Source organism: Panthera uncia, chromosome F1 (assembly GCF_023721935.1).
Source record: "Panthera uncia isolate 11264 chromosome F1, Puncia_PCG_1.0, whole genome shotgun sequence".
Lineage (NCBI taxonomy): Eukaryota > Metazoa > Chordata > Mammalia > Carnivora > Felidae > Panthera > Panthera uncia.
Genome location: NC_064813.1, coordinates 7239068 through 7265598, shown reverse-complemented (window position 1 = coordinate 7265598; position 26531 = coordinate 7239068). Strand labels below are relative to the sequence as shown.

Genomic DNA, 26531 nt, shown 5'->3' with positions numbered 1-26531 from the left:
GCTGTCAACAGAGACCATGATGTGAATGGCACCCCCTGAAGTGGTCCAAATCAGCAAAACTGTATAGACAGCCTATCGTAGGCAAAGACGAAACATGAGTTTGCCCTTGAAAGTCTGGCATTCTAGTAGGAGCTGAGGGACAGATGATTAACAATGGCACAGACATATAAATGTAATGATGTCCATGTACTAAAGAAAAGACCTTGAACCTGAGAAGTGAAAGCAAGAATACTAAGGCGTGTAAATGCACATAAGTAAAATCATCACACACATAGAGGGTGCGGCTTACCTGACATGCTGATGGATGACTGTGGTTGAGATCCCAATGGGAAGACACTATGTCAACAGACTTTTTGGCCATGTTGAGTAAATTCATCCAGCCTTGGAAAAGTGATAAGTGAAATGGTGCATTTTCTGAATAGTTAAGGCCTTCAGGAATATTTTCCACCAGGGCAATTCTTAGAAAAGATTTTGAAAAACAAACAAACAAAATCCAGTCAAATTTGGAGCCACAGATCTTTATACATACATACACAGACATATGGAACATACTCTTTTACTCTTTTCAAATATATATGTTCCTCATCATTCATATTTTCCACCAAAGGCCTCTTACATTTCCCCTATGCTAACCTTCCCAGTTCTGAGAGCTTAGGCTCCGTTTCCCCCCAGTTTTTGCTTGTATTTCAGAAAATCATGGTATATGTCTCTAATGTCCAGCTTCAAACTAGCCTTGAAAGAAAAATTCAGAGCTTCCTACACAAGCATCTTCCTCTAGTAATATATTCCTATTTTTCCAACAGTAATGCAATTCTGAAATATAAGAGTACTTCTGTGAGCTACTGTAGGCTGTAAATTAAGTTTTGCATGTTTCCAGTTTCTAGTACAATGTTTGGCATATATAGAACTAATTTAGAAACTGAAATATTGTGAGTTTTATTACTATTAGAAAATAAAAACAAGAAATACTATTATTATTGCTTAACATCTCTACTGATTCTTCCCAGCTAAAGGATATAAAGAAATTCTTAAACCTGCCTATTGCAGGGTTTTATTAAAGTTGGAGATAAGGAATATATTCCATAGTAGCAATAACCAAACCTTAAATAAAATACAACAAAGGTGTCCTAATAAATGTGTTTTTTCTTTTTATACTTCCTTGTATATGGACAACACATTCGCTGTGCCTGGCTCTGCTTGGTGCTGTGGTTGAGACTGTGTGGTTTTGCTTCTGACACATCATGTTTTAATAAAGGAATGAACTCTTTTTTTCCCAGTTTAAGACCTGTCAACTCTTGATGGAAAACTTCATATTCATGAAAATACCTATAAGTGCTTCCCGAGCAGAGATCTGTCTCATTTACGGCTATGCATCCCCAGTGCTGGATACATGATTAGAGCTCAAGAAATACCTATGGAATGAATTTCAGCTTTCAACATGGAATCCAGCATTTCTCACTAGAATGGTTAGCTGCTTCTCTTAATGACACTTGTTCCATTCAGCCGTTTTAGAAATAAAAGCAATACTCTTAGTAAAATGTTCTTGTGCGTTCGATGATTATCACAGCCAGAACGGATGTGGGTATGTGACCCAGAGACATCCACAGTTCGGGGATCTCATCAGCCTGCCGCCATCCGCAATCAAATTTAACGTTTGTTGAGGCCTGATAAGCACAGGACAGGAGACTCGGAACTGACTGTGACAAATCTCCCTAGTCCTCTGAAATTTACAATCTAGAGAGAGAGAGCCTATCTCCTACATAATAATTCAAGCAGGAAGTAGACCGCTACGAAATGGTGAAACAAGAGTAAGAAGTTTAATTAGATAGATAATGCATCATCTGAAGTCCCATTGGCACACGGCAGGAAGGAAAAATTAATTCTGGTTGGAGGCTGGCGGCATCTGGAATTGGAGGAGTAGGACTGGAAATGAGTCTTCCAAGGTGGGATTTTATGGGTGAGCTGGAAGAGACAGGTGTTCCAGGTAGAGAGAGGAGCCTGTCAAACAGTGTCCTTGCCTCAAACACAGGAGCATGCCCGGTGGAGAGGGCGGGCAGCGCCTGCAGGGACCACACAGTGGCTGTGAGCCAGGAAGAGGAGAGCTTGGGCTTCATTTTGGTGCATCTGGGAGCAGCCAAGTTCATTAGGGGCTCACCCTCAGGCACACTGTATGCCACTGGAAGGTGAAAAAGGAGACCCAGAGATGGCAAGTCAGTGGAAAGAAAACAGGAAGTCTGGAATTTGATCAGTGGGAATGAAGAGAAGCATGCAGTCAATGGAGGTTTTAGAAACCAAGTCTGAAAAGATTTAGTGTTTGAGTGCCTTGAGGAGAAGGTGAAAGAGAAACAGGCAGGAGTTAAGGATGACAGATTTCCCTGCAGGACTGCCACACTGTCTCTTAACCATCTCCCATGGTCTCCTTACACGGATTCTTGCCCCTCCAAACCATGTTCCACACTGCAGCTGGGTTAATCATTTAAAAACGTAAACTTAAGCACTCTGCTGCCTGATGAAAGCCTCCCATGGGCTTCCCCAGTGTCCTTAGGATGATGTCTCCCCGCAACCCCCTGACATGGTTGGCAAGTGTTCACCAGTCTGGGCCTGCCTCTCTGTAGCCTCACTGAACGCAAAGGCCTTCTGTGGCTTTTACACCAAAGCCACACTAGACATCGTTATCTCCTTTCCTCTATTTTCTCCAGACTTTGGCATTTCGTGTGCATCTTCCCAATCCTCATTCCTACACTATTATCTCTCAATTAACCTTTAAGGCCCTAATTTCAACATTAGTTCTTCTGATAGACTTCCCTATCCCCCCAAACCAGGCTAGATCTCCCTTATCACCAGCCCCTGCATGACCTGTTACTTCCCCTCTGTCTTATCCTGCTCCTAAAATTACTTGTTCAAGGCTGACTTCCTCTGATAGAATGTAGGGTGCTTGAAGGCTGGGACATGCTCCCCTGGTTCAGTTTTGTAGCCACAGTGCCTAACATATTGCTTAGGGCACAGGAAGTATCCAAACAGTATCTGCTGAGTTTCACTGAAATTGGAACAACTGGAAAGATGGAAGGGGGTGGGGTCCATTGAAATTGACAAGGAACATGGGAAAGGAGGTAGACCAAGGATCAGGAGAGATTATCAAGGGGAAGAAATGAAGAGAAAACTAGCTCAAAGCCTAACATGGGGGGAATGCCTACACTTCTCTGGTTGGTAGAGTGTGAAACAGATATGAAGATTCAGAAGGGACCAACAAAGAGGTGGGAAGGCAAGAGAGGTCCAGAAGAACGCAGTGTTTGGGAAGCCAAGATGCGACCAGGTCAAAAAGGTGGAAAGGGGATTTGTTTTTTTAAATCTATCTCAAAATCTTTGGCTGAGGTTGAAGTTGGATGTTTTAACCCTATCCACATTTAAAGCCCAACTGTCTGTGTTAATAGCATGAGGAAATGGCCCCAGATAATCAGCAATTTCAGTCTCCTCTATAACTACAGATGATATTTAGAAATCAAATGAGAGACAGTCCCTCCAAAAAACAAAACTGAAACACAATAGCCTCTACAAAAGAGAAGGGACTGGCTTCAATTTCACTTCAATATAACAGACACACTGAGGTATTAAAGAGGAGACTCTAGAAGCCCAGATAAACCAAATGGACAGGGTGAGGGATGTGGAGTGATAACCCAACTGTAGTTGGTTGGCTCTGCACCATCCCTTCCCTCATGGCGTGCCCTGTGGCTTTCTGGAAGGCATACAAATGAGGATTCCCAATCTCATCTAGAAATCTCTAGACTAGGTATTCTTAACCTTGGATACATGGATAGAATTCATGGGACTTTATGAACTGGATCTTTACTTTCCCAAATCTCTAACTGAAGTTCAACATTCCCTTCAGTTATGAAGACAGACAATACCCCACCAGGAATATTAGAAGAACCCATGACTCTGTCACCGAGAATTTTCATACCATGGTACAGTTACAACAAACAGCTCAAATACTCATCCCTACTTTGTAATTCTGGTGGTTGTTATTTCACGCATCAGTAGTGCACAATATACATTTTTATTTCACAAATTAAAAAAATATTTTGACAACTTTATTTCAACATTACTGGTTGCAATCCTATGTGTTTTAATTTCTGCATTTAAAAACATTATTCAAGGGGCATCTGAGTGGCTCGGTCAGTTAAGCGTCTGACTCTTGGTATCAGCTCAGGTCACAAACAGTTCCTGGGTTCGAGCCCTGCATCAGGCTCCATTTTGACAGTGCAGAGCCTGCTTGGGGGATTCTCTCTCTCTCCCTCTCTCTCTGGCCCTCCCGTGCTTTCTCAAAATAAATAAATAAACTTAAAAAAATTAAAAAACATTATTCAAGGAAGGGTTCATCAGAGCACTACACTGTGGAGTACGAAGCATTCCTCAGCCTGATGATGATGTCGAATTCTATAAAATTTCTGCATGTAAGAGACTCCACTTTGAAGTCCCATTTTCCTTTCCAACTAATGAACTCTTCAACTAGCAGCTGCTCATAGAATTTCAACAGTGCAACTGGCGTTTGGATCATAGGAGGACAGTGAGGTTGATTCATACATGGAAGGGATAGTGTCATTTGATAGCACCAATAAAATCATCAATAAGTTAATAATCAGAAGCAGCTCAACTGGTCAGCATCAGATTAGCAGGTCCTTTTGTTTTGTTTTCACTTCTCTTCTTTACCTAAATTATGTGATTAACCCCTCCTTCTTTCTCATATAAACCTCTTGCTTTTCCCACGTGACCACGATGCTTTTCTGGTTACTCCAGAATCTGTGCTCCCTGAATTGCAATTCTGCGATCCCCAGATAAAGTCCTTTGTTCTTTTTCTGTTTCTCTTTCTTTTCCTTGGTTGACATGTATCATCTGGTCTTTCTTTTTTTCTACTTCACAGACATTCTAATAATTTTTTCCCATTAATGAAGCCATAGAAGTGGGTAAGATTACCAAGAGAGACTTTTCAAGAGAGGAGAACTGGGTCAAAGCCAATTACAGAAAACATCTGATCACATCTGGCTGGTAGAGAAAGGGGGCCAGGTGAAGAACACAAGAATGGCCCAGAAACCCTGGAAGAAGAGGAGTGAAATTCCCTAGAAGCCAAGAAAGACCAAATTTATCATCTGTATTGTTGTTTGTTTGTTTGTTTGTTTTTTACCGAATATCAAAGTAAATTTTGATTTCATGCTAAAAATAAAAATAGACACACCACCCCAGGTCTGGGGACACACTGGTGTGTGGGTAATGAATTCCAGGGAGAGCCCCTGCTCACCTCCTCACTTTCCCCTCTTCAAGTGACCTAGGGACGGTGATGGCTCCTCAGTGACACAGAGCTTGCCTTCCATGCCCATGTTAGAAGATGCCTCTAGAAATCAGCTTTGAAATGACTTATTTCTGGGACCTATCATTTTATTTCCTTTAACGGCCAATAGCTGGCTACTCTCCAGGGCGCGGATCTAATTAGCATACATGCAGAATGCATTTCCAGGCATTGACAGCCCTCTGTGTCCTCCTACTTGGCAAGCAAGGAAGAAGTAGGCAGATCTCATTAAAATTCACCTTTGGGCAAATCCCTAGAATGCCTGCTTGCACCATCTCTGAAAGAAGTATGCCCAAAGGCTGTAGCACCATTTCTGACACCTGACAACAAGGGGAAAGGCTGAATAGACAAAGACACAATACAGCTAAAACCTTTTTATACCTCTTTTTATGGTACTTGGAGATAACCTGCAAATGATTTGAACCGTGAGTCCAGGGAGCTCAAGCGGAATAAATACATTTTTAAAATGCGTTTTACATTGTTAATAGATTTTAAAATAGAACTCTAGCTGTTCTTATTAATAACATGTATTTATTCTCCAAACTTAATGTGATCACCAAGATTTCTTTTTTAATCTGGAAACAATATTGTAGCTTCTTAAAGAAGTATCTGTACTTTCCTTCCACTAAGGTACCAAAAAATGTAGTCCCTGCATTTGCTAGCTTTAAAGCATGGCATGCGTAAGCTGGCAAGTACAAGAACGTTTATGAATCTATTCTCACACTTGATTTGGGGAATATTATAAATGTAGTTTTATTTATTTATTTAGAGAGCAGGCATGTGTGTGAGCTGGGGAGGACCAGGAGAAGAGGGAGAGAATAGTTTTTTTAAATGTTCATTTATTTATTTTGAGAGAGAGAGAGAGAGAGAGAGAGAGACAGAGATAATCCCAAGCAGCTCCATGCTGTCAGCGCAGAGCCCAACACTGGGCTTGATCCCACGACCATGAGATCATGACCTGAGCCCAAATCAAGAGTCAGAAATCAAGAGTCGGACACTCAACCACCTGAGCCACCCAGGCACTCCTGGAAACACTGTAGAGAAAATATTTCTCTACAGTGAAAATACTCTCTATTTTAAGAGTAAATGACTCATTATAAGGTGGGCAAAAATGCAGCTTTTCCAGTTAGTAGCTGTGTGACCCTACACAAATGACTAACCTCTTCAAATCTGTTTTGACTTCTGGAAAAAAAAGTTATTCTGAAGATTACAAGAGATAATCTCTATGAAGTGCTTTGTTCAGAGCCTGCTTCATAGTAAGCACTAAATAAAAGACATTTTTTTAATGTTTATTTTTGAGAGAGACACACACACAGAGTGCAAGTGGGGGAGGGGCAGAGAGAGAGAGAAAGAGAGAGAGAGAGAGAGAGAGAGAGAGAGAGAGAGAGAGAGGCAGAGAATCCGAAGCAGGCTGCAGGCTCTGAGCTGTCAGCACAGAGCCTGATGCGGGGCTGAAACCCACAAACTGTGAGATCACGATCTGAGCCAAAGTCGGACACTTAACTGAACCACCCAGGTGCCCCTAAAAGACGTACTTTTAAAAATAACTTACAATCTGAAAACTTATAACTAAGAAAAATTTCTTGAGGTTCTCAGACTGATATAGCACAATTACTACAAAGATTTTACATATATTGGTTAAAAGGCCTATAAACTAGGACCTTTGTGACATCTTCAGAGTGCATGTCATGTACCTTTCATTGCCTACTGCAATGGATCACTTATTAGGACTTGATTATGTATGTAGGCACATGGCAGTCAACTGGCTGACTTTCATTCCATACATGTTAGCTGACCGGTGGCATTAATCAATGAAACTGAACAGAAAGCCTTAGCTCATCAATACAATTAGATGTGGACTCAAAGTAAAATGATCCAGATTTTATTCCCTCACTTTGGGTCATCTCACTGTAACTTAAAGCCCAAGGTTGACAAGGCAGAAGTTAACGTTCTCAAAGTTACTAAAGTCTCTGGCATTGATGTAGAAGATAAGCTGCTACCCATGTGTCAGATTCAGTGGCCACCTCTAGACATGAAAACCATTGACACAGACCTATGTAAGTTTCCTTTAATGCAGCTGAGATATAGGTTTTATTTTCCTAAGATTTGGGGTCAAGGCGACTTTACCTGTGAAAGATAGCAGTAAAGATACCAGTGAGGTCTGGCTGGCTAACAGTGTCCTGATAATTCTTAATCTGGTATAGGGATTGACATTGTGGAATACTGAAATGACTAGTGAAGTAATTGCTAATAGTTTTAATACTTTTTTGCCAACTTCTGATTTTGAAAAATTTCAAATCCACAGAAAAGTTGCAAGAGGAAGAGAGCATAAATATATTCGTTGCAAGAAAGAATGCTGTGCATGCATATGAAATGACACATACATACCCACACTTTTTAGAAAACCATTTGAAAGTAAGTTGTAGGCATCAGAATAATTTATCTCTGAATCTCCAGCATGTTTCTAACAAAGAAGCCATGTTTCTTTTTTTTTTTTAATTTTTTAAATGTTTACTTATTTTTGATAGAGAGAGAGAGAGAGAGAGAGAGAGAGAGAGAGAGAGCACAAGCAGGGGAGGGGCAGAGAGAGAGGGAGACACAGAATCTGAAGCAGGGTCCAGGCTCCGAGCCGTCAGCACAGAGCACGATGTGGGGCTCAAGCCATGGACCATGAGATCATGACCTGAGCCGAAGTCGAACACTTTTAACTGACTGAGTCACCCAGGCGCCCCAAGAAGCCATGTTTCTAAATAAATGAAAAGTGGGGTGCCTGGGTGGCTCAGTGGTTAAGCATCTGACTTCAGCTTGGGTCATGATCTCACAGTTGGTGAGTTTGAGCCCCACATCGAGCTTTGTGCTGATGGCTCAGAGCCTGGAGCCTGCTTTGGATTCTGTGTCTCCCTCTTTCTCTTTCTCTTTCTCCCTTTTGGATTCTGTCTCTCTCTCTCTCTCTCTCTCTCTCTCTCTCAAAAATAATAAATAAACATTAAAAAAAGTTTAATAAATTAAAAACAATTATCACATAGGCAATTTAATAATAATATGGTGGGTTATCTAACATTCAAATTTCCCCAGTTGTACCAATAAGGTCCGTAAAGGATAAACCCAGTTTCTTTCTTTCTCTCCCTTCCTTTCTTCCTTTCTTTCTTTCTTTCTTTCTTTCTTTCTTTCTCTTTCCTTCCTTCCCTTCTTCCTTCCCTCCCTCCCTCCTTCCTTCCCTCCCTCCCTTCTTTCTTTCTTTTTCTTTCTGTTATGTTTTTAAGGATCCAAGATCCAATTAATGTTCACTCATTGTATTTAGCTGTCATGTCTCTTTAGGAGAAAAAACTAGCCTTTTTTGTTTTGTTTTCCTTGATATTGATGAATTAGAAGAACCTAGGTTTAGTCATTTCTCTAAATATTGCTCGATTTGATGTGCTTGACTGATGTCTCATAATTAGATTTAGGTTAAATATTTTTGGCAGGAACACTACCTAGATAATGTGTCCTTCTAAGTGCATCACATGAGGTGACACATGATATTGGGTTGTCCCACTACTCAAGATGCTAAGTTTGGTCACTTTGGGAAGGGAGTGTCTGCCAGATTTCTCTACTAATCAGTATTTTTCGTCCCTCTATAAGTAACAAATAACTTGTACAGAGGTACCTGTAGATGGCATAAATATCCTATCCCCTAACATTTCACTCACTGATCTGCCTTCCATCCGTTTCTAATTCTTGACTAAATCTACCTTGTTGATAACTTCCTATCATTAATTCTGTATTTGTTATTTGGTATTCTTATGTAAGGAAAAGCTTTTCCTTCTCCTAGCACCCATTTTTTAAATTTTTTTAAAAAATTGTTTTATTAGTATGGGCTTATAGATTGTTTTTTTTTTTTGTTTTTTTTTTTTTTTTTTTTTTTTTTGACATTGAGAGAAAGAGAGGGGGGGGGTGGAGAGAGAGAAGACCTTAAGCAGGCTCCATGCCCAACATGGAGCCTGACATGGGGCTCAGTCTCAAGACCATGAGATCATGATCAGAGTTAAAATCAAGAGTCAAACACCCAACCAACTGAGCCACTCAGGTGCCCTCACTTTTTTAATTCAAAGTGTTGTAATCTATCCCATCATTGTTCATTGTGATGCTCACATTGTTGCATATATTGTCAGTGGAGGCTCCTGTAAATTGTCTCCTGTGTCCTTTTGATGCCTCTTTCAGTTTTTGAATACTTTTATATTTTTTGTCACTTAGATGTTTCATTTGAATTAACTTTTTTTTACTGTTTATTTTTGAGAGAGAGAAAAAAGTGCGGGGGAAGGGCAGAGAGAGTGGGAGACACAGAATCCAAAGCAGGCTCCCAGCTCCAAGCTGTCAGCATAGAGCCCAATGTGGGGCTCAAACCCATGAACCAGGAGATCATGACCTGAGCTGAAGTCGGATGCTCAACAAACTGAGCCACACAGGAGCCCCTCATTTGCATTAACTTTTAAATTGACCTCTGAAGAAACAGCTGCAGAGAACATGACGGTGACTTTGAGTAGGCAATAGCAGATCCCTGTTTCTATAAATCTAGAAAGATGAGATTAAAGCCTTATTAATTCGAGGCTTATAATTGGATTAAGTGAAGAGCACTATAGCTTTCTTTTTGGAGACAGGCAGGAGGGCAGTAGAGGAAGTATTACAATTGTAGCTATTATCCTTTGTCTGCATATTATAGTTTAAAAGTACTTTCACAATCAGGGCACCTGGGTGGCTCAGTCGTTAAGCATCTGACTTCAGCTCAGGTCATGATCTCGTGGTCCATGAGTTCAAGCCCCACATCAGGCTCTGTGCTGACAGCCTGGAGCCAGCTTCAGATTTTGTGTCTCCCTCTCTCTCTCTCTGCCCCTCCCCACTCATGCTCACTCTTTCTCTCTCTCAAGAATAAACATTAAAAAATTTTTTTTAAGTACTTTCACAATTAACATTACACATCACCATCAACGAGCAATCCTGTGAGAGCGGCATGAGGGTAATAAGGCTCCAAGTAGCCAGGTGTCATTCAGTTAGATGGAATGCTACAGACCTGGGATGTAAACTCAGTTTTGTTTGAGCTCATGTGCATTTTATAACACTAGATTAGGTACTGGGCTTATCCTGAGAGGTTTGAACAAGCGCACCTTGGGTCCCTGGAGGGAAAAAGTGGACTCAGGTCAGGTAGCTGAGGCTGCCACCCTAGACAGAAAGGTCAGTTTAAGTCACAATCCCAGTCTTGTTCAGAGAAGAGGGGAAAGTGTGAATGGTAGTTTCCCCATGCTCCTTTCTGGTTGTATATTCCACCTGGTCAGTCTACCTTGACAAGAGGATCTAGTGACAGGAAGGCACACTTTCCTTGGCTCGATATTTCCAGATGCTGACCCAGAAAAAAAAAAAAAAAACAATCAGGGGAGAAAGAAGCATGAGGAGGATGAAGACAAAAAAGAAAGAGGGAGGACTTCCGGGGAAGAAGTAGAAGAGTAGAAGGAGCAGAAGTTCACTTTGTCCCACAGACACACATATTAGTGGATACAACCCAGAAAAGAACCCGAAGACTGCCAGAACAAATCCTATAAGTAAAGGAAGAGGAGAGGCCACATGGAAGAGGGTAGGAAGGACAGAGATGCACTAGGGAGCAGAACTGTCTGTGGGAGGCAGGAACCTGCAGGCCTGGAGAGGCGAGAACAATAGACCCTCAAGTCAGGGAGCCTGCAGGGGGGACACAAATCCCCATAACATTTGGCTTTGAAAACCAGAGGGGCTGAATTCTGTGAGTTCTTACAACCAACAAGACTTAAAACCTGGAACTGTTTAAAATGATGCTTATTTATTTTTGAGAGAGAGAGAGAGAGAGAGAGAGAGAGCGCATATAAATGGAGGAGGGGCAGAGAAAGGCAGGGGACAGAGGATCTGAAGCGGGTTCTGTGCTGAGAGCAGAGAGGTTGATGCAGAGCTCAAACTCAAGAATGATGAGATCTTGACCTGAGCTGAAGTTGGAGGCTTAATGAACTGAGCCACCCAGGTGCCCCCAAACTGGAACATGAATAATCCAGCCAACTGGGTTTCAGGAGAGCCAGGAGGATGAGAGGAAGCTGAGTCCCTGCCCTTAAAGCAACAGCACGATAAACAGATACAACACAGAAGCAGCAGTTTGAAAAACACCTCGGGCATATGGGAGGGAGATTTGTTTCCTAATCTGAGTGTGTGCTGGGGAGACAGACATCCTTGGAAGACCTCTCCAGGAACAAAGGAGTTGGCAGGTGCAATTTCTCTCCCCTGTCCCCCAGTATAAGCACACATGCACCTGCAGGAACAAGCACAGCACCCACACTTGCTACCTAACTTGCTTATACTATATGCTGACCCCCACGATTTGGTAGATCCAGCCCCTCCAGGAAGGCCTGCTCAACACTACAGATCCCCTCCCCCAGAGGCCTAGTGCAAACCTTGCTAACATAAAACCTCCCACCCCATAAACTTTGCAGATCTACCCCATCCAATACATGCCTTTGGCCAGAGCCCATCCGAAGTGGTGCCACAAGCCTGGCAGTGTGCAAGCGACCCCCACAGGGGCCATCACCACTCGAAAGTAACTCCTGCCCTGGGGACATGGAAAAATAACTACACACGCCAGTCAGACTGTGGCCCCTCCCACCAACAAAAGCTTCTCAGAGGACAACACAGGTAAAGTGCCCTGTAGTTCAGGGCTATTACATCTCTGGCAAACATCTTTTCTGACTCAACTCAAGCCCAAGGTGGCCCCAGACTGGCCTACTAAGATCACAGGGACCAAATCCTGCCAAAGAGAGGCAAAGAGAACCGCTGCAGACAACTGGACTGAAGGCAAAAGCAGCACAGCAACAAGAGCTGGGTGCATACAACACACAAAGGAGACACCCCTGAAATGTCAGGTTCTGGTGAACAGGAACACAGCACTGCAGAGAACTACAGGACCTCTTCTTCATAAGGCTACTACTTTCAAAAGCAGGAGATGGAATTGACTTCCCTAACTCAGAGAAATAGACACAGAGTTCGACAAAATGAAGAGACAGAAGAATATGTCCCAAATGAAAGAACAAGACAAAACCACAGCAAGAGAACTAAACAAACAAGATAAGTAATCTGCTATATAGACAATTTTAAATAATTATCATAAAGATACTCACAGGCCTTGAGAAGAGTGGAGGACATAAGTGAGACCCTTAACATAGAGATACAAAATATGAAAAAGAATCAGTCAGGGGCACCTGGGTGGCTTAGTCAGTTAAGCGTCTGACTTCAGCTCAAGTCATGATATTGCTTTTTTGGAGTCTGAGCCCCACATCAGGCTGTCTGCGGTCAGTGTGGAGCCCACTTGGGATCTTCTGTCCCCTCTCTCTCTCTCTGCCCCTTCCCCACTTGCTCTCTCTCTCAAAAAAATGAATAAACATTAAAAAGCATCAATCAGAAATGAAGAACTCAATAAATGAAATAAAAAATACACCAGATTCAATAAATAGTAGACTTAGAGGAAGCAGAAAAACGGATTAGTGACCTGAAGGACAGAGTAATGGAAAGCAATCAAGCTGAAAAGGAAAGAGAGAAAAAAATTATGCAAAATGAGAACAGACTTAGGTAACTCAGCAACACCATCAAGCATAATAACGTTCTTATATGGATCCTAGAAAGAGAAGAGAGAGAAAAGGGGGAGGAAAATGTATTTGAAAAATATACCTTAAACCTTTCCAAATCTGTGGAAGGAAACAAATTCAAATCCAGGAGGCACAGAGATCCTCCAACAAAATCAACCAAAGGAGGTCCACACTAAGACACATACTAATTAAAATGGCAAAAAGTAGTGATAAAGAGAGAATTTTAAAAACAGCAAGATAAAAGAAAACAGTTACAAACAAGGGAAACCCCATAAAACTATCAACTGATTTTTTATCAGAAACTTTGCAGGCAAGGAGGGAGTGGCATGATACATTCCAAGTGCTGAGAGGTAAAAATCTGCAGCCAAGAATACTCTATCTACCAAGGCAATTGTTCAGAACAGAAGGAGAGATAGCGTTTCCCATACAAACTAAAATTAAAGGAATTCATTACCACAAAACCAGCCCTACAAGAAATGTTAAAGGGGAAGATTTGAGTGGAAAGAAAAAATTCATAAGAGTAAGAAAAGGCAACACAAAAGCAATAAAATAAGTATATCCATAAAAAACAGCCAAAAGACTTACAAAATAAAAGTATGTAAAGTATGACACAACATAACAAAAACGTGGGGAGGAGAGAAGTAAAGAATGGGTTCAAACTTAAATGACCATCAACTTCCTATAGACTGCTATACACAGAAGATGTTATATACAAACCTAATGGCAACAACAAATCAAAAACCAATAGTAGATATATAAAAAATAAAGAGAAAGAGATCCAAGTATTAAACAAAAGAAAGTCCAGTTACGTTGACAGAAGAGAGCAAGAGAAGAATGGTACGGAGAAGAACTACAAAATCAATCATAAAACAAGTAACAAAATGGTGATCAATACACACCTATCAATACTTATTTGAATGTAAATGGACTAAATGCTCCAATCAAAAGACATGGATAACAGAATGTATTAAAAAAACAAGACCCGGGGCGCCTGGGTGGCTTGGTTGGTTAAGCGTCCGACTTCGGCTCAGGTCATGATCTCACGGTCCGTGAGTTCGAGCCCCGCGTCGGGCTCTGTGCTGACGGCTCAGAGCCTGGAGCCTGCTTCTGATTCTGTGTCTCCCTCTCTCTCTGACCCTCCCCCATTCATGCTCTGTCTCTCTCTGTCTCAAAAATAAATAAACATTAAAAAAAATTAAAAACAAACAAACAAACAAAAAAAACAAGACCCTTCTACATGCTGCCTACAAGAGACTCATTTCAGACTTAAATATACATGTACACTGAAAGTGAAGGAATTGAGAAGTATTTATCATGCAAATGGATGTCAAAAGGAAAGCTAGGGTAGCAATACCTATATGGGAAAAAATAGACTTTAAAACAAAGATTGGGGATGCCTGGATGACTCAGTAAGTTGAGTGTCTGACTCTTGATTTCAGCTCAGGTCATGAGCTCACAGTTGTGGGATTGAGCCCAACATTGGGCTCCACAAAGAGTGTGGAGCCTGCTTGAGATTCTCTCTCTCTCTTTCTCTCTCTCTCTCTCTCTCTGCCCCTCTTCCCAGCTCATGCACTCTCTAAGTAAGTATATAAACAAACAAATAAATAAATAAAACAAAACTGTAACAAGAGACAAAGAAGGGCACTATATAATAAGGGGACCAATCTAACAAGATGTAACAATTTTACATATTTATGCACCCAATATGAAAGCACCCAAATATATAAAACAGTTAATAACAACCATAAAGAAAGTAATTGATAGTAATACAATAATAGAGGACTTTAGATCCTCACTTACACTGATGGACAGATCATCCAAAATAGAACATCAACAAGGAAACAGTGGTTTTGAATAAATGTATTTAACAGATATATTTGGGACATTCCATCCTAAAACAACAGAATACACATTCTTTTAAAATGTACATTAGGGCGCCTGGGTGGCTCAGTCGGTTAAGCGGCTGACTTCGGCTCAGGTCATGATCTCACGGTCTGTGAGTTCGAGCCTGTGAGTTCGAGTCAGCTGTGCTGACAGCTCAGAGATCAGAGCCCGTTTCAGATTCTGTGTCTCCCTCTCTCTCTGACCCTCCCCTGTTCATGCTCTGTCTCTCTCTGTCTCAAAAATAAATAAACGTTAAAAAAAAAATAAAAATAAATAAAAAAAAATTAAAATAAATAAATAAATAAAATGTACATTCAACATTCCCCAGATCACATTTTAGACCACAAAACAAATCTCAACAAATTCAAAAAGATCAAAGTCATACCATGTATCTTTTCTGACCTCAACACTATGAAACTAGAAATCAACCACAAGAAAAAATCTGGAATGAGCATAAATACATGGAGATTAAATAACTACTAAAGGGAAGTTTATAGCACTATAGGACTACTTCAAGAAGCAACATGGGGGGCACCTGGGTGGCTCAGGTGGTTAAACGTCTGACTTCGGCTCAGGTCACAATCTCGCGGTCTGTGAGTTCGAGCCCCGCGTCAGGCTCTGGGCTGATGGCTCAGAGCCTGGAGCCTGCTTCCGATTCTGTGTCTCCCTCTCTCTCTGACCTTCCCCCGTTCATGCTCTGTCTCTCTCTGTCTCAAAAATAAATAAAACGTTAAAAAAAAAAAAGAAGCAACATGGATCTCAAATAATCTAACCTTACATCTAAAGAGGCAGAAAAAGAACAAAATCTCAAACCAGTAGAATTAAGGAAATAATAAAGATTAGAGCAGAGATAAATGAAATAGAAATTATAAAAATAATAGATCAGATCAATGGAACCAAGGGCTAGTTCTTTGAAAAGAACAACAAAACTGATAAACCACAAACCCGTCACTCCAAAAAAATAGAGAGAGAGAGAGAGAGAGAGAACTCAAATAAATAAAATTAGAAATGAATACTTATTCAACAACCAACACCACAGAAATACAAAGAATTATAAGAAAAAAATTATGAGAATATTATGAAAAATTATATGCCAAGAAATTAGACAACCTAGAAGAAATGGATGAATTCCTAGAAACATATAACCTCCCCAAAGTGAACCAGAAGGAAATAGAAAATCTGAACAGACCACTTACCAGCAATGGCATTGAATCAGTAATCAAAAAATTCCCAACAAATAAAAGTCCAGGACCAGATGGCTTCACAGGTGAATTCTACCAAGCACTTGAAGAAGAGTTAATACCTATTCTTAAACTACTCCAAAAGATAGAAGAGGAAGGAAAACTAAAATTCATCCTATGAGGCCAGCAGTACCGTAATACCAAAACCAGATAAAGACACCACCGAAAGAAAGAAAGAAAGAAAGAAAGAAAGAAAGAAAGAAAAGAAAGAAAGAAAAAAAAAAGAATTACAGGCCATATGTCTCATGAACATAGATGCAAAAATCCTCAACAAAATAGTAGCAAACCAAATCCAACAATATATTTAAAAATCACTTACCACAATCAAATGGGATTTATTCTCAGGATACAAGAGTGGTTCAATATTCACAGATCAACACCACATCAATAAAAGAAAGGGGAAAGCAATATGATTATTTCAATAGATGTAGAGAAAGTATTTGACGAAGTATATCATACATTTGTGATAAAAACCCTCAAAAAGTATGTTTAGAGAGAACATACGTCAACATAAAGTCCATATATGAAAAATCCACAGTGAACATCATCCTCAATAGTGAAAAATTGAGAGCTTTTCCCCTAAGGTCAGAAACAAAACAAGGATGTCCATTCTCACCACTTTTATTCAACATAGTACTGAAACTCCTAGTCAAAGCAATTAGACAAGAAAAAAGGAACAAAATGCATCCAAAATATAAGGAACAAGTATAACTTTCACTATTTGCAGATAACATGATACTATACATAGAAAACCTGAAAGACTCCACCAAAAAACTACTAGAAATGATAAATGAATTCAGTAAGGTTGCAGGATATAAAATCAATTACACAAATCTGTTTCATTTTTACACACTAATAACGAAGCAGCAGAAAGAGGAATTAAGCAAACAACCCCATTTACAATTGCACCAAAAACAATAACATACCTAGGAATAAACTTAACCAAGGAGGTGAAAGACCTATATTCTGAAAACTATAAAACACTGATGAAAGAAATTGAAGACAGCACAAAGAAGTGGAAAGACATTCCATGCTCATAAATTAGAAGAACAAATATTGTTAAAATGTCTGTACTACCCAAAACAATGTACAGATTTAGTGAAATCCCTATCAAAATATCACGAGCATTTTTCACAGAACTAGAACAAATAATTAAAAAACTTATATGGAAACACAAAAGACCCTGAATCGCCAACGAAATCTTGAAAAAGAAGAACAAAGCTAGAGGTATCACAATCTCTAGTTTCAAGTTATACTGCAAAGCTGTAGTCATCAAAACAGTATAGTACTGACACAAAAATAGACACCACAGATCTGGAACAAAATTGAAAGCCCTGAAATGAGCCCATAATTTTATAGCCAATTAATCTTCAACAAAGGAGGCAAGAATACCCAATGGGAAAAGACAGTCCCTTCAATAAATGGTGTTGGGAACACTGGACAGCCACATGCATAAGAATGAAACTGCAACACTATCTTACAGCATATACACAAAAACACATGCAAAATGGATTAAAGACCTAAATGTGAGACCTGAAACCATAAAAATCCTACAAAAGAGAACAAGCAGTAATTTCTCTGACATTGGTCATAGCAACATTTTTCTAGATATGTCTCCTAAGGCAAGGAAAGAAAAATAAAACCAAACGATTGGGACTACATCAAAATAAAAAAGCTTCTGCACAGCGAAGGAAACAATCAACAAAACTAAAAGACAACCTACTGAAAAGAAGAAGATATCTGCAAGTGAAATACCAGATAAAGGGTTAGTATCCAAAATATATAAAAAATTTCTACAACTCACACCAAAAAATAAACATTCCTATAAAAAAAAGCAGCAAAAAGACACGAACAGACATTTCTCCAAAGATTTCCAGATGGCCAATAGACAAATGAAAAGATGTTCAAAACCACTCATCATTAGCGAAATGCAAATCAAAACTACACTGAGAAATCACCTCACACCTGTCAGAATGGCTAAACACAAGAAACCACAAGTGTTGGCAAGGATGTAGAGGAAAAGGAAGCCCCATGCACAGTTGGTGGGATTGCAAACGGGTGCAGCCATTGTGGGAAACAGTGTGGAGGTTCTTTAGATAATTATAAATACAATGACCATATTGTTAGTAATTCCACTCCTGGGTATTTACCCAAAGAACACTAAAACACTAAGTTAAAATGATATATGCATCCCTATGTTTATTTCAGCATCACTTACAGTAGCCAAATTATGGAAGCAGCCCAAGTGTCCATCAATAGATGAATGGATAAAGAAGAAAGTGGCATATCTATCTATCTATCTATCTATCTATCTATCTATCTATCTCCTGGAGTAGGACATCCCAAAATGTCAACTTCATATTTCTAAATAAATTTTTGTAGACAATTTCTTATTTATACAGCTAGCTAATTCATTATATTTTTATAACATGTAGACATTTAAAATGTAAATGTATTCTGGGGTGCCTGGGTAGCTTAGCCACTTGAGCTTGAGCATCTGATTCTTGATTCTGGCTGAGGTCATTATCCCAGGGTTGTGGGATGGAGCCACATGTGGGATTGGTGCTCATGCTCAGCACAGAGCCTGCTTAGGATTCTCTCTCTATCTCTCCCTCTATCCCTCTCCCTTGCTCATGCGTGCTCTCTCTCCCACTAAATATATATAGACACATATGTCTCATATGTCTCCAAGTGTTTCTGTGAGTGGGACTGGTTGATAGATGTTCTCATGTAGCTTTAAGAATCTTGACTACATATAAGTATCCACAAATAACCATTATTCAGAGAATTAGAACTGTAACAAGATATTTTTTATAAACACCATTGTTAAATATAACCTAATGTTTTTTTTTTTAAAGAAAAAAGTAGAACTCAATGCCCTGCCTTTTGATATTTTCCCAATGTTAGATCTGAACAAAGAAGCAGGAAGTTCAGTGATAAAGAGCCCCTGACACTGTCCTCAAAGACCTAAAGCAGATAATTGAAAACAAGAACAACCTTGCATTCAAGACAGTTATTACCCTTTGATACTTGGCAAAATAGCAACTGTACTATCACCACTACTATAATTGAACAACATTTATTGAGTGCTTGTTTTGTGTCAGGCACCATGTTCAGCAGATTTACTGACTCTATTAATTCATGCTTACAATAATTCTCAGAAGCAGGTACTGTTATTATTCCCATTTTATGAATGAGGAAATTGAAACCCAAGGAGTTTAAGTAATGGTGCAAGGGCACACAGCTAGGGAGTAGTAGAGCCCAGACATTAGCCTGGGTAGTGTGACTGCATCCAGACAGAGGTAGGAGATGCCATTTTCCTTCTACATCCTCAATACATCTTCAGTGAATCAGGTCCGCAGACACCCAGGGGCACAATGTCCATGACAGCAAATGGTAGAGAGACTGGCAGACTCCCTTTCTGTTAGGATTTATTCTTACCCAGTCAGTTTTTCACAAACATGCAATCCCTACTCAATCATATTCTTTGAATAAAAAATTCAGGACATAATCTGTCCAGCAATTCTGGGTCACTTATTCATCTCCCATTGGACTGTATTTGTGTAGAGCCAGGTGCATAATGTGCTCTGTCCCCAGTGCTGAAAAGCATACCTGACGCAGCCCTGGTCTCCTGGGGTGCACAATCCTATAGGTGGAGGGCACAGGTAATACATGAGCAAGCAGACGGAAGAAAAGATGGGGTAAATGAGGGAAGTAAACAGGACCACGTGGTAGACGTCACAGGGAGGGCTGCTTGTTTAGACTGGCAGCCAGAGACAGCCCTTCTGAAGCTGTAATGTTGAGCTGAGATGCAAATTTAGGGGGCAGAGTGGTCAGGGCAGAAAGGACTAACAGTCGAGAAAGAATCAAGGCAGGAATGAGGTTGGAGTGTGACAAGAACAGCAAGGAGGCCAGTATGGTGAAATCCAGGGATTGAAGTGGAGAAGGACAGAGCAAAGGTCAAAGGGGTTGCCCACTGCTAGATTATGCAGGAGATAAAAGTATCTTTTTCCTCCACTCTATTAAGTTATTGGCCAAGTCTCAAAAGACAGATTAACTAGGGGAAAGCATGCAAATTTACTTAATGTAAATTTCACACCACATGGGAGGCTTCATAAGGAAACAAAGACCCAAAAACATGGTTGAACCTGTACATTTTTATATTAGGTTTGATGAAGACTGAGTGTTTGATGAAGCTGTGGAACATGTGATAGGACAAAGGATATGAGGTACGTGTAGTAACTTGGGGGAAACCCAGCAAAGCCTGTTCATTTAGACACCTCTCTGTGTCTTTCATCTTTGGAGATAGGGACGCTCCTTTCCTCGGGTATCAGGAGGGCACTACTCACCCGAGGGTGCTATGACCTGCTTTGGGGAAGATCAGAAAGTCCTTCCTTCACATGCTGCTTCTCAAATTGCCCCAGCTTAAAATATTACCTATGCCAAGATGCCCTATTCTGAGGTAGTGTGTGCTGAACCCTAGGGATTACACAAAGTTTGTGAACATCCCATCACGATTTACACTAAGTGTGAAGGGAAGACATGAAGTGGATTGGACAGGACAGGAGTGGGCCGTTATATGATTTGTCTTTTCAAAAGGATATCCTGACTTTTGTGACTTCCCCACAAGAACCACGGGGGCTGCATGGGGATGAAGGTCACAGCAGGAGACAGGGGAGAAGACACTGCAACAGTTTAGAGCCTACAGGAAAGATGATGGTGGTCCGAAATAGGAGGGAAGTCCTGGAAATGGAGAAGAGTGCAGAGATGCGGGACAGACACTGAAGACAAAGCATATAGGAATATGGGTACTGCTGGAGGAAATTCTTCTGCCCATTCCTGTTGCCATCTCCAGGCTCAAGGGGGCTCCAGTGGGTGGTGTGACAAAACTTTGCATTTCTCCAGACCATTACTCACTCTGTTCCTGGAAAGAAGTGAATACATGACTAGGAGATAGACAAGAGTATTCAGCTTGACTCCTCACCTCTTCTCCACCAACCACAGCCTTGCCTGGACAAGCCCCTTCATGTCCCAGCTCGCCCTAGACAGTGCTGGCTGCAACTGGGTGCTAAGCCTGCTTGATTCTGTCGTTCAATCAGGAAGACCATGTGATCTCACATCAAGTTACATCTCCCAATGCAGACTTTATCCAAAAGGAGATCATTTAACCGCCACCTGCTACTCCTTGTCAGAACTGTCAATTTGTTCAGGAAGAAGGATGTTATTTATTGAGCCCCCTCAGAGACCCTTATAAGTAGAGTCTGGAGATGAGTTGGGATTCTAAAGTATTCAGTTCCTCTGTGTATTTTGATGGAATGAAGGACCATGGGTCAGAATCTAGGATGAACAAATACAATAGACAAAATACACTGAGAAAATGTTCATGACTGCTGTTAGTCAAATGCCTTATTTGTTGACTCAGGAATCCCAATTCTATTTCTGAAAGAGAACTCATGGCTAGCATGACAAATATGTGCTTCTGATCCCCACTCCATGCCCAACACAGGCACTGAAAATCAATCACAACATTCTTTCCTGGCTTTGCCTTGGCCTTAAGATGCCTCTCAGGCTGGTCCTCCAAGTACTGCTAACAACTGGGGTTGCAGATAGGATGAAACCGAAGCTAAAACTTTGAGGCCAACCAGAACATAAAGCTAATTACATTTTCTAGCTAACCCAAACTTATTTCACTTTGTTGAACATATTTCTAAAATGGATAAAGACTTTTTTTTTCTGGAATTCGAACACACTGAATAGAATTTTTTTTATGATTTTAAATTTTGCCCTAGGACCCTCAAATACTACTTGGTAGATGATATAAGAAGTTAGTCCAACTCTGTAGAGTTCAAGATTTACTCCTCGATTTACTTTAAAGTAAGTTCATGACTCACTTTTTGGATTCAAGTTGTCTCTTTAAAGCACGGTGAAATTTTTAGTAATTGAAGACTTACCAACAATTAGTTCTAGTACTTGTTTTCAAAGAAAGGGCCAAGAAAAGATAGGACTGCCATTCATGTCTTTAGTACTAGATGTTATTTAGTAACTATGAAGCTGGTAAGCTTTGCTCTATCATTGCTCAGGGCTAGTGTTAAGTTCATTTCTATGAGTGGGAGATTATATGCATTTTTTCCCCTTCTTTCTCTGTCTTGAATCTCAGCAAGTCTCAGACTTTGAGGCCACATTAATAAATCTCATTATTTGGCAAATTCTTTTTTGCCCACCATAGGCTATGTCAGATTAATGAGTCTCCCACTGATACCAGCTAAAGGGTAAGCTGCCTGGTGGCCACCAAAGAGCCCAACACCTTGTTTGGGATAAAGTCTCTGCCACAAAGGGACTCCTCAAAACTTTAAAATAAGGCAGACCTGGGAAGGGCTCCTCAGAGGAACACAGCAGCTTCCTGTTAAGGAAAGTTGTATGCAGCTGATAATACTTCTAGAACCAAAGAATGACTTTCAAAAGCAGGTGAAGTGTCAACCCAGTGGCCCATGTGGAGGTCAGCAATGGTAAATCACCAGCTGTAAATCCTGAGTTCTCCACAGGGGGCCTTGTGGGCTGCAGAGCATAGCTGCTCAGCAGAGACAATTCGGGCAGCTATATTCCAAGTCCACCAAGGGCGGGCAGCATCATCTGGCACAACATGTGCTATTTCCAGAGGTTTAAAATAGTTTTTCTAAATGTGTCTTTTCACAGTCCGAATATGGCTTAAGTTTCTTCTGAACTGAGATACTAAAGGGGATGAGACAATTTTGTAATGACTTTTGTGGGGAAAGGGTTGCAAAGGGCACAAGTCACAGCAGGGGACCGATGGATTAGAAGACCATTGGGTGGAGACTGGGGGAAAGGTGATGGGGACTTATATCAATTAATCTAGTTTTGCAAGATTCAAGGAAACTTCTTCCAATTTTTCAAAGCATTACATGTATAGATCAAGAGAATGCAAATGATACAGACGATCCCCACGTAAAGTTTAAGACTCTCGCTCTGTCTTCCAGCTCCCTAGCACAGGGTCAACACTGTAACCAGTTGATATTTTCTGCAACTAAGATATTTCCTGTGTACACATTCATTAACTTACCTACTTTCTGTGTTTGGACCTTTCAAAGCATGCATATTCAAAGCATGCAGTATGCAGAAGGTATCAATCCTTCATTGTTGCCTGGAGAAAGTCAAGACCTCATGAGAGGTCCAGTTCAGGATCAAAAGCAGAGGCTGCCCATGAGCTACTTCCCTTTCTATATTTTGCTATCCCACCCCCCTGAACTGTTAAAGAGAGGATGCTGTGTGTCCCCTAGTGGAAAAGAACAGGGAAGTGACTCTGAGAAACACCAAGGTAGAGAGGAGAGAGTCCCCATGATCAGAGAGGGTGACAAGTCAGTGGGTCTTGCAAGCAGCACAGGACCCACCACGTGGCCCCAGGCCTGCCTGGGAAGGTCATCTGCTGCACCCAGGGAGGCTGCACCCTGGACCCTGGAGTGCCACTGGTCCCACGTAGTCCCCAAAGTGGAAGGGCAACGAGGCTGTGCCAGTGGAGCCTAGAGGTAACCAGAACAGACAAGCAGCATTACCAGAGGGGCTTCCTGATGGTCTGGGGGCTGGAAAGCCTCCAGGATATTGTACAATTTGGGGCAGTTGGTGCTGAGACCAAATGCCTGGTAGCCATCCGCCTGGCAGGTCAGTGAGGATTTGGTTTGATTTGATGATGTGAATGGGATTTCTTTTATTTATTTTTTTAAGTTTATTTATTTATTTTGAGAAGGGTGAGAGAACGTGAGCAGGAGAGGGACAGGGAGAGAGAGAGAATCCCAAGCAGGCTCTGTACCGCCAGCACAGAACCTGATGTGGGGTTCAATCCCATGAACCGTGAGATCATGGCCTGAGCCAAAATCAAGAGTCAGACACTTAACCAACTGAGCCACCCAAGCGCTCCTGGAATTTCTTTCAAATCTGAGTTTTGGGCTAAGATGTAAACCCAAGAATTTGGTCTTTTTCTAGTGGGTCAGACAGATATTGTGACTTAGAACCATGCTCTAGCCCATAAAACTTACATTCCAGGAATTTCTTGGGCTTCATATGGAGCATCCTTCAGCTCTGACTGGCTCATTGTGGCAGGGATCAGAGGCCACAGTATGAAACTGCTCTGAAAGCAAGAAGCTGTGTTCTCTGACCAGTGTTATTTGGAACATGACCCATGCCTGTCTGCCTACACACACCTGTCTAAGTAAAAAAAAACATAAAAAATTAAAATTTAAAATGTTCCAAAGACCACAAACTCACTTACTATGCAACAAACAGAAAACTCCACTCATATACCAAGAAAAATGTTTGTTAAAATACACATATATTTATGGACACACTTTTGTTTTGTTTTGTTTCACGTACAGACTAAAAACAGGAAGTCCACGTAAGGCTTAACTCATCCCATGAAACCCTTTATATGACATCCACACACCCACTCCCTGGTCAGGAAATGGAATCTACCATAAATTTTTGATAGAGAATCGCATTAAGCTTCCCAGAGGAGGGCTCGAGGAGTTAAGGGAACTGTTTTCTGGGCTAAGCCACCATTTACTCTTTCCTCATTATCAATTTGTAGGGCAAAGATTCATTCGATGGCTTATTCATTCCTGGTGAGAGATTTAAAATGACACTGAAAAGGAAGTTCTAGGTGCTAATGGTGCATGTGGTCTGGACACAGAGGATAAAGCCAAACCCCCCCTGTGTTTTGGCTATTTTAGCAGCCTGCAGTGCCATGAGCTGAACAAAATCCTAGCTTGTATAACTGATCTCCTCCAAAAGGATGCTACTGCCCAACTTAGAAAAGGTGAAAATAAGAAATGGGGAAACATGAACATTAAAAACTATTCCTGAAAAAAATGCACAAGAATACCCATACATCCACGGTGAAATAATAGAAAAAAAAAGACATTCGTCTCTGCTCCTGGTTCCTGACACAGGGCTCCTGAAACCCTGGTTATTTCCTGGGTGACAGGAGTATCTTTGGTATAATGAGGTGACTCAGAGAAGCTCCTGGATGGCTTCAAGATGAGAGATGGTCACAAGAAAGACCAGCCCATTATTACAAGCTGGAAAACTTCAGCCCTGTCCGCCCCCCCACCCCCCGCCCCATCTCAAGAGAAAGAAGAAGAGCTGAAAAGGGAGTTAATGAGCCACTGTGCCTAGGTGATGAAGCCTCCATCAAAATCCCAATAGTATAGAGCTGGAGGGTGAACACATCCATGTACCATGAGGGTGACCCAACCTAACTCATGGGGACAGAAGCTCCTGCACTCGGGACCTTCTCAAACCTCCCTATGTATCTCTTCATCTGACTCTTCCTTTGTAACTGGTAAACATGAGTAAGTGTTTCCTTGAATTCTGTGAGTTGTTCTAGCAAATCAATTGAACTCAAGGAAGGAGTCATGAGAACCTCCAATTTGGAGCCAAATGAGACAGAAGTTGTGAGTAACCTGGGACCTACAACTTGCAATTGGCACCTAAGTGCCTAAAGTGTGGGGCAGTCTTTTGGGTCGAACCCTGAACGTATGAGATCCGATCTCCAAGTAGACAGTGTCAGAATTGTGTTAGATTGTTGGACACCCAGCTGGTGTCACCCAGAACTGGTGTGGGGAAAACCCCCGCACATTTAGTGTGCTCTGCATGTAAAGGAGACGTAGAAGTGGGGGAAAAATTTTCCCAATACAGCTAAAAATTGAAAAATTGCAAAAGTGGTGATGATGACAATGATGGCAATAGCTGCTATTTATTGCAAATGTCCATGTGCCAAGTACTTTGCAGACATGCAAGTACACTTTGTGACACAGGTATTAGGATTCCCATTTTTGATGAAGACAATGAGGCCCAGGAAAAGAGTGCAATGTGAGAGTCCCAAAGTCACAAGTCAGCAGCAGAATCAGTTTCAAATCTTATTCTCTCTGGCACCAAAATCTGCCCTGCTCAACACACCGTTCTTGTATGTGCAGGTGACTGTGAGGCAATGCCACAAACCCAGCCCTGCTGCTGATAGGGTGGGGGTGACAGTGTGAGTTCCAACACCACTAAGCACAAGCGAGCCATGCTTCTTCTTCCTTCTCCTTTGGCTACATAATAAGACATATTTATTACCTCTACCAATAATTGTCTATCCTCCATCAATACCCTGACGGATTTTTAATCTTGAAAGGACTGTATTAATTAGCCAAAGCTGGCTTTTATTTTCTCCAGCAGCTGTTATCAATCCTTTAAAAGAGTGTTCAGTGCTCCAAGGGGTATAATTTCCCTACTTGAACTCTTGATGAATTTAGAAATATTTAACACTTACGAACTCTATTACGAAGTATGACAGTATTATTGTGTATTATAGACACAGGGGAAATGAACATCGAAGCGCTTTCTATGAAGTTTCTTATAAATATGTAGATATTTTAAATAATGAGC

The 26531-nt window shown here is 41.0% G+C and overlaps 1 protein-coding gene across 1 annotated transcript in view; it reads right to left on the bottom strand.

Moving 5' to 3' along the window:
* Nucleotides 1-26531, bottom strand: part of PLD5 (phospholipase D family member 5) — a 381286-nt gene that overhangs the window by 187323 nt on the left and 167432 nt on the right. Inside the window, exon 3 of the mRNA XM_049633853.1 lies at nucleotides 290-458. Within this exon, the coding sequence (XP_049489810.1) occupies nucleotides 290-458 (169 nt within the window). The remainder of the gene's footprint in view (nucleotides 1-289; nucleotides 459-26531) is intronic.